Here is a 10,361-nt window from a genome sequence, read left to right as displayed (position 1 = left end):
AAAGGAAATCCCATTGCTCTCCATTTCCCACTCCCCAAGCCCTTGGCAACCACCACATCTACCTTCTGTCTCTACACATTTGCCACTTCTAGACATTCCATACAAATGGAATCATACAGAATATGGATTTTTGTGTCTGGCTTCTTTTGCTTTGCCAAGACATGTTAAAGAGGGGGAGCCTACAGGTGCCTGGATGGATGCGAGAGAAAGGGATAAGTTAAGCCTTTGGTCACATGTGGATATTGGTGCCTCTGGCAGAGGAAAGAACCCAAGAGGAGCATCGTGGGGTGATAGGATGGGCACGAAGAAGAGGAAGAAGATTGGTCTCGTCTGGCCACCGTTGACTTTGGGGGCCTGTGGACAGCCATGTGGAGGTTCCCCTGTAGCAAGTGGCTGTCTGGGGCTGGGGTGAAGTGTGGGTCTGGGGTGGGGGGTGGTCAGCCTGTGGGTGTGGCCACCTTCCTGCATTGAGCAGGGAGTATGGGAGAGTGGAGCAGGAAGGCTTTGACGCTGGGGACTGAGGCAGCATTTCCATGATGGAACCTGACAAGGGGCATCTAGGGAAGAGGAGAAAAGCCAAGCTGTGTATTCTAACCACACTGGTCGTAGATCCTTCGAGATATTCTGAGAAGCTGTGGACTCGCTTTCTTGAAAAATCGTACAAAGAGGCATCATTTGGGTTACCATTTCAGGAGTTTCACAGACACCCTGGAATCCAGCTGAGGACTCTGGGTGTTCAACAACCTCAGGTTAGGAACTTGTGGGGGCTCCAGATTCAAGAAGAGACTGGTCACTAATATCATATGCCACAGCCAAGCAGGGGATGAACTGAAAAGCTTACTAGATCTGGCAAGAAGTACATCCTGAATAGCCTTTGCAATTCCAGTGGCTTGGGCAGAAGACGGACTGTAGGGGCTTGAGAATCAAATGGGAAGCAATCAAGTAGAGATATGAGTCTAGTCTGTCTTTCCCATAGGCTTGGCTATGAATCAGGGACAGAGTCTATGATGGGAAAGCCCACTAGAGAAGAAGTTGAAGATGCCCAGAGAGGAGTTGGTTGGGATGGAGGGGCTCGGGATGGAGGGGGTGGGGGAAGCAGGCTGTGGTCTCTGCACTCCCTAGTGGGTTGAGCCTGGCAAGTAACTTAAGTTGTCTGTATCTCCATATCCTCACTCATATGGGTAATGTCAGGGCTTCCCTCATAAGGTTGCAGTGAGGGGAAACATGAAGTAATCCATGTAAATCACTTACATGGTGCTCTGTATGTAGTTACTGATCAGTATACACCTGCTGTTATGATTATTGCCACCATCCAGTACCCAGGTGCCTGGGTGCCTCTCTCTTCCCTGAGGAGCAGGAAAGAAGTTCAAGGGCGGGGGCAGAATTGGGTATGGTTAAAGGTGGAAGGGAAGGTGTGGAGGAAGTCTGAAGTAGGAGGCTGGGTGGACGGAGGGGGGCAGTGTTTGAGAGCAGCAGGAAGGGATCTAAGCCTGGAGACATAAAAGGATCGCCGCGCAAGAGCTGAGGTTGAAGCTTCCAGACCCGTGTCTGCACAGCTCTCCCTCTGTGCTCAGCAGCTTGCATATGCAGAGGACAGACAGGTTCTTGTACTGGGTTGAGGATTCATGGGGGTGGGTAAGGGAGATGGAGGAAAGATCAAAAGAGAACGGCTATCTTTGGAAAACAGTTTGGTGGTTCCTCAAAAGAGTAAACATAGTTACAATACGACCCAGCAATTTCATTCCTAGGCTTATCCCCAGGACAACGAAAGCATGCCCCCACAAAAACTTGTCCATGAACGCTCATAGCAGCATTATTCGCCACAGACCCAAAATAGAAATAACCCAGATGCCCATCAACTGAGGAATGGATAAATGGAGATGGTCTATGCATAACATGGAAAAATATTCAGTCTTAAAAAGGAAGGAAGTCCTGATACATACGACAACATGGATGAACCTTCTTAAAAAATGTTTATTTTTGACGTATATAGAGAGAGTGGCAGCAGTGGGGGAGGGCAGAGAGACAGAGAGAGAGAGAGAGAGAGAGAGAGAGAGAGACAGACAGAGGATCCAAAGTGGGCTCTGCGCTGTCAGCAGCAAGCCCAACACGGGACTGGAACTCATAAACTGTGACATCATGACCTGAGCTGAAATCAGACGCTCAACCGACTGAGCCATCCATGGGCCTTGAGAGAAAGAGAAAGAGAGAGAGAGAGAGAGAGAGAGAGAGAGAGAGAGAGAGAGCAGGGGAGGGGCAAAGAGAGAGGGAGATAGAGAATTCCAAGCGGGCTCTGAGCTGTCAGCAGAGAGCCCCACGCAGGGCTCGATCTCATGCACCGTGAGATTAATACCTAAACAGATATCAAGAGTCAGACACTTAACCGACTGAGCCACCCAGGCACCCGATATCAGTGAACCTTCAAAATAGTATATGTAAAAGAAGCCAGTCATAAAAGACCACGTATTTTATGAGTCCATTTATATCAACAGTCCTGAATAGGCAAATCCATAGACAGAACATAGATTTGTGGTTTCCATGGGTTGCAAAGTGGCAGGGGTGTGGAAGGAAGTGGGGAGTGACTGGTAATGGATATAGGGTTTCTTTTTGGGGTGATGAAAATGTTCTAAAATTGACTAGTGATGGTGGCACAATCCTGAGTATACTAGAAACCACTGAATTATACACTTTAAGTGGGTAAATTGTACGGCATGTGAATTATATTTCAGTGAGACTATTATTTTGAAAAAGGGAGAGGAAGTCTGGCCAAAGGAGTGGCTTGTGGGGAAAAGTAAAGCTAAGAGGGTGAGGTTAGGCTTGGAGAAAACAGTGACCAGAGCTGACGTCACCATGAAGTCAAAGAATGAATGGGGAAAGGGAAGGAGACCCTCAGCGACTGCGGGCTGTCCTCAGACCACTGGGTGTTGGGAACTCGCACCTGATGACAGTTACATCTCTGAAGTCTTCTGGTCTCTGAGCGAATCATCTTCGGTTTTTTCATGTCTCCCCCACAGCTGTGATTTTAAGTCTTGTCTGTTAAGATTTCTCTGCTTGGGTTTCCTGTCCCTCCTGCCCTACCCCCAGCCCCACCGATCCCGGGTTGTTAACAGTTTTCATCAATAACCCCCAGGCTCTGCTGGCTTCATTGGGATCGTCCCTCCCTCTCCCTTATGCCACCGAAACAAAGTCACCCTTCCCAGAAGCGTCAGCCATTTGGACCGTTTTAATCAAACATCACAGCTTGGGTGACTTATAAAAAATAAGAAATGTATTACTCACAGTTCAAAAGACTAAAAGTCCCAGATCAGGATGCCAGCCTGGTCAGGTGAAGGCCTCTCTTGCAGGTCTCAAATATCTTATCGTGTCCTCACATGGCCAAAAGGGGAAGGAGCTAGGTGCAGTCTCTGTCCTTCTCTTTTTCTCGCCACCTCCCCCCCGCTTTTTTTTAATGTTTATTTATTTTTGAGAGAGAGAGAGAGAGACAGAGCATGAGTGGGGGAGGGGCAGAGAGAGAGAGGGAGACACAGAATCCTAAACAGGCTCTAGGCTCTGAGCTGTCAGCACAGAGCCTGAAGAAACACGAGATTAAGACCTGATCCGAAGTCAGACGCTTAACCGACTGAGCCACCCACGCGCCCCGTGCAGTCTCTTTTATAAGGACACTAGTCCTGTTCATGAGGGTTCCCGTTTCATGACCCAATCACCTCCCAAAGGCCCCACCTCCTAATCCCATGGCATTGGCAGTGATGTTTCTGTTCACCTATGAATCTGGGGGGGGGGGGGGGGCAGACACATTCAGAACATAGCACCAGAGAAATTTCCAGCACTGGCAACAGCTGCTCCCCTCAGTCCCCCTAAGGAAGATCTCAGACCTCTGGCCAGCAGCCCCATTGTTCCCAGGGAGGACCCCTCTGAGCGCCGCAGCCCCTCACGGCCTCCTTCCCATTTTGACCCAAGTGTCCCATCAGTGTGGCCCGGCCCCATAGCTGCTGGACGGAGAGCAGCAGCCCCCAAGGTGACGGGGCCGTGAGATGGCGTGTCTGGAGCCACCAGGCCTTAGCGCCCACTGGGGCTGTCTGCCCTGACTTTGCCTCTGTCTGGCCATTCTGCAGAGTACTCGGTGGCCATGCCTAAGTCCGTGTTCCCGGGCCTCTTCGTGCTGGGGCTGCTCCTCTGGAGCCTCATGGAGTACCTCATCCACCGCTTCCTGTTCCACATGAAGCCCCCCGGGGACAGCTATTACCTTATCCTGCTGCACTTCGTCCTGCATGGCCAGCACCACAAGGTGAGCAGGGCAGGCTCCTGCCCGGGGCCTGGCAACCATGACCCGCTCGGGGGAGCTGCTGATCTTTCTGGGAGTCAGGCCGGGAACAAGTGGCCATCAGGGCATTTGCTGCTGCTCAGAGGGGTGACTGGGTCCTAACTGGAGGCGGGCGTGGACAGAGTGAGCATGCGTGTCTGCACACCATTCATGATTGACACCAGGCACGCTGCAGGGACATTTCAGCCGTCATCTTTAATCCTCACAGCATCTCGTTCGTTCGTTCGTTCGTTCGTTCATTCAGCAGACGTTCACTGAGCGCTCACTACCTGCGGGCACTGTTCTAGACACAACAGAACAAAACTAAAAACTCACTGTCCTGGTGGAGCTTCCTTCTGAGGATGTTGCTACGGTTCTCCCCATTCCGCAGAGCCGCAAACTGAGGCTTAGAGAAATTAAGAAACTGAGGAACTTGTCCAAAGTCACACCTGGCACAGCCAGGATGTTGGGCCCCATTCTGTGAACCCCAGAGTCTGTGCTCTCAGCTGTCTTTCTTCTTTTCTCCCTCCCCGCTTCCCTCCCTTCCTGCCTTTTTCTTCCAGGAGCTGGTCCTGGGGTTGGGGGTGGGGGGCGGGGGGAGGCCCACACCTGCGCATTGCTCTGTGGCTATTACCTGCTTTCTCTCTCTCTTCTCCTCCAGCCCAGAGAGGGTCTGTCCCTTCTCAGAACACTCACCAAGCAGTCTCTAAAACCTTACCTCTATGCCAGGCCCTTGGCTGTTGAAGCTGGAGTCTAAGGCTTGGCTCTCTTATCTGCTTCACTGTGACCACACCCCCTTGGAACGCCCCCTAGGAGGTGGGGACAGGGAGACCGCCTCCGCTCACACTTCTGGTACCGGTCTACCCTGTGAGCCTGCGTTAACCTCCTCTTGCTGGTGTGCTGGCCCCCCAGACAACATCAGGCCTCCGTCGGGGTACCCCGCATGGTATCTGGCGGTGAGGCTCCTCTCTAGCACCTAACAAGTTCCAGGGCCAACGTGGCCTCGTGGGCTGGGAGCCCGCCGCCCACATCACGTCCGCCGCCCTGTTCTTGGACAGGTCTCCAGGGCCCGTCCTGGCTTGGAAATTGGGAGCGGGACAGTCTCTCAAGGGCCTTCGAGCATGGTGGCCTGCCCTCCCCAAAGCCACCGAAGGTGCCAAGCCCACCCGTGACAGGTTGCTGCCGCCTCACTGGAACGCGCGGGCGGCTCTGCCCCTGTCCTCTGCGGTGCTGGGACCACAGGCAGGCCGCCCGGCCCGGCCGTCTGCTGACGCGTGAGCCTCTCCCTCCGCAGGCACCCTTCGATGAGTCCCGCCTGGTCTTTCCCCCGGTGCCGGCTTCTCTGGGGATTGCCTTCTTCTACGCGTTGCTACAGCTCCTCCTGCCGGAGGCGGTGGGGGGCACTGTGTTCTCTGGGGGCCTCCTGGGGTACATCATCTACGACATGACACATTACTACCTGCACTTCGGCTCGCCGCACAAGGGCTCCTACCTGTACAACATGAAGGCTCACCACGTCAAGCATCACTTTGCACATCAGCAGTCAGGTGAGGCCGCCCACTCCCAGCCTCCCTCATTTGTTCTCCTATTTATTTTACAGCCACCAGTGAGCCCCTACCAAGGGTCGGGTACTGTTCTGGGTGCTGGGGATACACAGGAAGGCAAGCGGGGGGCTCCCACCCTACCCACCGGGAGACAAACAGGGAAATCAACAAATAGCAAAGATAACTTTAGACAGTGATAAGGGCCACAAAGAAAAGAAACCACGAGATGTCGGGGAGGGTCCGGCTCTGTGTCATAAAAACAACGCGAGTCACAGATGTGATTTCAAATTTTCTAGTAGCCACGTTAACAAGCAAAATTAAACAGATATAGTTAGTTTTAATAATATATTTTAGAGGTGCCTGGGTGGCTCAGTGGGTTAAGCGCCTGACCTCAGCTCATGGGTTCCAGCCCTGCATCAGGCTCTGTGCTAACAGCTTGGAGCCTGGGCATGCTTTAGATTCTGTCTCTGTGTCTCTGCCCCTCCCCCATTCAAGCTCGTGCTCTCTCTCTCTCTCTCTCTCTCTCTCTCTCTCTCAAATATAAATAAAAACATTTAAAAAAAAATTTTATTATATATTTTATTAAGGGGGCGCTGGGTGGCTTAGTCAGTTGGACATCTGACTTCAGCTCAGGTCATGATCTCCTGGTTCATGGGTTCAAGCCCCATGTCAGGCTCTGTGTTGACAGGTTGGAGCCTGGAGCCTACTTTGGATTCTGTGTCTCCCTCTCTCTCTGCCCCTCCCCTGCTTGCACTCTGTCTCTCTCTCTCAAAAAAAAAAAAAAAAAAAAATTTAACATTAAAAAAAGTAAAAAAATATATATATATATTATTAAGCCAAATACAACCAAAATATTACCATTTCTGCCTGTAACCAATATAAAAAATCGCTAATGAGATATTTTACATTATTTTTCTTATGTTACATTTTCACAACATCTAGTGTGTACTTTGCACTTACGGCACATCTCAATTCAAATGCTAAGTTTTCGTTAGAAATGCTTTAAAAAAAATTTTAATGCTTATTTATTTTTGAGAGAGACATAGAGCATGAGCAGGGGAGGGGCAGAGAGAGAGGGAGACACAGAATCCGAAGGAGGCTCCAGGCTCCGAGCTGTCAGCACAGAGCCAGGATCCGGGGCTCGAACTCACAAACCACGAGATCATGACCTGAGCCGAAGTCAGACGCTTAACCGACTGAGTCACCCAGGCACCCCTTATTAGAAATACTTGATCTATATTTAGAGTTTATAAAATTGACTATTTAAAAAAGTGAATTCACATTAGGTGAGTTGTCCTAAACATGCCTAAAAGTTTTTCAGTAGATCGGGGTGCCTGGGTGGCTCAGTTGGTTGAGTAATCACTCAACTCATGACTCTTGATTTCGGCTCAGGTCATGATCCCACAGTTTGTGAGCTTGAGCCCCGAGTCAGGCTTCATGCTGACAGTGCAAAGCCTGCTGCTTGGGATTCTTGCTTGCTCACTCTGTCTCCCTCTCAAAATAAATAAATAGGGGTGCCTGGATGGCTCAGTTGGTTAAATTTCTGACTCTTAATTTCAATTCAGGTCATGATCTCACAGTTCAGGAGATCAAGCCCTGTGTGGGGCTCTGTGCTGATAGCAGGAAACCTGCTTGGGATTCTCTCTCTGCCCCCCCCTTCAAAATAAATAAATAAATGTAAAAAATTAATTAATTAAAAAAAGTTTTCCAGTAACTCAGTCAACTATAAATTTTTAAATTGGAATTAGAGTTATTTAAAATAAAATGAAATTGGGGCACCTGGGTGGCTCAGTCTGTTGGGCGTCCAACTTCGGCTCAGATCATGATCTCGTGGTCTGTGAGTTCAAGCCCCGCGTCAGACTCTGTGCTGACAGCTCAGACAGAGCCTGGAGCCTGCTTCGGATTCTGTGTCTCCCTCACTCTCTGCCCCTCCCCTGCTCATGCTCTGTCTCTATCTGTGTCAAAAATAAATAAACATTAAAAAAAATTTTTTTTTAATAAAATGAAATTAAAACTTACAAAGTGGGGGGTGGGCGCACCTGGGTAGCTCAGTAGGTGAAGCCTCCAACTTTGGCTCAGGTCATGATCTTGTGGTTCGCGAGTTCCAGCCTCACATCGGGCTCTGTGCTAACAGCTCAGAGCCTGGAGCCTGCTTCCGATTCTGTGTCTCCCTCTCTCTCTGCCCCTCCACCACTCATGCTCTGTCTCTGTCTCTATCTCTCTCAAAAATAAATAAGCATTAAAAAAAAAAAAAAAAACTTAAAAAAATGAAATGAAATGAAATTAGGAATCGAGTGCCTCCGTAGCTCCGGCCACGTTCTCAGGGCTTAGCAGCCACACAGGTCAGTGGCTACCGCATTGGATGAAACAGCACTAGGTAAAGTGGTCTAGGAACGTATCATTGCAGAAGTGTCTTTACAGCTGAGGCCTAAGCTAAGAGAAGCCAGAATCCAATGTCTGGGGAAAGAACATCCCAGAAGCAACAGGTGCAAAGCCTCTGTTCCAGCCTCTGCAGCAGGAATGAACTTGACATCTCCAAAGAGAAGGAAGAAGCTGAAGTGTGAGGCAGAGGGGAAGAGACTCAGGCAAGGGCCAGGCTCTCCCACCAAACACAGGCTGCATAAGGAATTTGGGTTTCCTTATGCCACTGGGTATTCCAGTGGCATCCCTGGGAGACTGCAAACACAAGTACTCTGCTCTCAACCTCTGCCAGCAGGGCCCTGAGAGTTGGGAAGGCCAGCGGGGACAGATGTTCAAACCCTGCCTGCGTGCTAGCCCTCCCCAGGCTCCCTTCCCGAGGAAATTTCTCCCGCGCCTTCTCCGGTCCCTCATCTTCTCCCCATTTCTCTCCTTCTCTAGGATTTGGCATCAGCACTAAATTGTGGGATCATTTCTTCCACACCCTTATGCCAGAAGAGCCCCACCTGAAGACGCAGTGACAACTCCCAGCCCCACCGTCCTGCCCTCAGCCCAGCCGTGGCTCCTGCCTCACCCCCACCCCCCATCCACACCCTGCAAAGAAGGTTTGCTTGGCCAGGCGGGACAGGCTTTGTCGGGCCTTTGGGCTTGGTGGGGGCATGCTGGAGAGACCCGGAAGACTGAGACAGACCCTGAGACTCCCCTCCTGACCCCCCACTGGAGGGTCATGTCCACGAGGCGGCCAGGTGGCTCTCAGGGTCTAGCTCTTTTCTAGAGTGTCCTGGCCTCTCCATTAGCTTCCCCGCCCAGAGCCTTAGCCCACAGGATGGCTTCAGAACCTGGCCAATGGGGAATTTCCCAAGGGGAATGAAGGAAACTGACCCCTGGGGCCAGGCCTGTGACCCACCTGTGTCTCAGCACCTTGGGCCACCTGGGAGAACCCCCCCCAACCCCCCAGTGGTGGAGCTGCCGGTGTTAACAGCAAAGTGAGTCTACGGGGCCTGGGGTCCTCGTCTTCCTCTTCCTCCCTTCCCGGGGAGGGTTTGGTGGCTCTGGCTGTTCTCCTGATGAGAGGAGAACACTGAGGTGGATGAAGGGCTCTCACAAAGAGAGAGACAACATGATGCCTCCCATGGGCCACCTCCAGACCCGGGGCAGTGCCTTTGTCCCCTGCCCCAATCACAAATGCCAGCTGCACCGCCAGATGCCTCAGGCTGCCACACGTGCCCCACCCACACGCCCGGCCCTTTCCAGCCTGTGCAGAGGGGCGGGGGGCCTCTGGCATGGCCTCCTAGCTGGCGGGACCCCGGGCCCCTTTCTTGAGGAACCGCCAGCTTCTCTAGCCACCTCCCCACCTGCCTTCAGAATCACACAGCTTTTCCCCAGGGGAGGCGACCGGGGCCTCTCGGTGGGCGGGAGCCCCACCCTGTCTCTGGCCATTCTTGACCTCCGCCTGGCACCGGTGGGCCTCTGCCGCCCCACTCAGGACCCTTCCAGCCAGCACCTCCTCACGCCGAGAAGGAGCCATCATGCGGTGCCTTACCCCCTCCCCAGCTGCTTCCCTGCACCTCCCCCAGCAGATGAGGTTCCCACCCCCGCCTCGTAACCAAAACCCTCACTGCTCATGCGAGGGTCTTATTTATCAACTATATAAATGCCCTTAGTCTGGCCCCCCACCGAGTAGCTGCTCAGATCGCCGTATCTAATCCCACACGTCAGGCTTATGTAAGACATTTTGTCCCGTTTTTGTTCTCCTCTCACCCACAAACCGTTACTACTTGAAACATTTTAGAATCTCTAAGAGTGTAAAGGCTACAGAGAAGCAGCTTGACGGATCCTGTGATTTGTACTGTTTACTGTGGAGTTATTTAAAGATTTTGGAATAAATATACAAACTACAGTTGTGACATAAAAGTGTAAATAAATTGTATATTTTGAAAAATAAAAACCTTGAAAAAGAAATCAACAAAAGTTTGTTGGCACTTGTTGATTGGGGCCTCACCAAACTTCATGGCGGGGGGGGGGGGGGGAGTGGGGGAGGGGTGACGGGGGGGGGGGGATGAAGGCTGTTGGTCCAGCAGGGAGGGATGTTTATGTTA

At 51.6% G+C, this 10,361-nt stretch overlaps 1 protein-coding gene across 1 annotated transcript in view; it reads left to right on the top strand.

Annotated features, from left to right (window-relative positions):
• FA2H (fatty acid 2-hydroxylase) overlaps positions 1–10,224 on the top strand; it is a 54,895-nt gene extending 44,671 nt beyond the window's left edge. The window contains exons 5-7 of the mRNA XM_058706737.1: positions 4,113–4,285; positions 5,595–5,847; positions 8,704–10,224. Coding sequence (XP_058562720.1) covers positions 4,113–4,285; positions 5,595–5,847; positions 8,704–8,783 — 506 coding nt within the window. The 3' untranslated portion in view covers positions 8,784–10,224. The remainder of the gene's footprint in view (positions 1–4,112; positions 4,286–5,594; positions 5,848–8,703) is intronic.
• The last annotated feature ends 137 nt before the right edge of the window (positions 10,225–10,361 follow it).

The sequence above is a fragment of the Neofelis nebulosa genome, chromosome 17, assembly GCF_028018385.1.
Source record: "Neofelis nebulosa isolate mNeoNeb1 chromosome 17, mNeoNeb1.pri, whole genome shotgun sequence".
NCBI lineage: Eukaryota > Metazoa > Chordata > Mammalia > Carnivora > Felidae > Neofelis > Neofelis nebulosa.
Note: the sequence above shows the minus strand (reverse complement) of the source record. Positions and strands in the feature narration are given on the sequence as shown.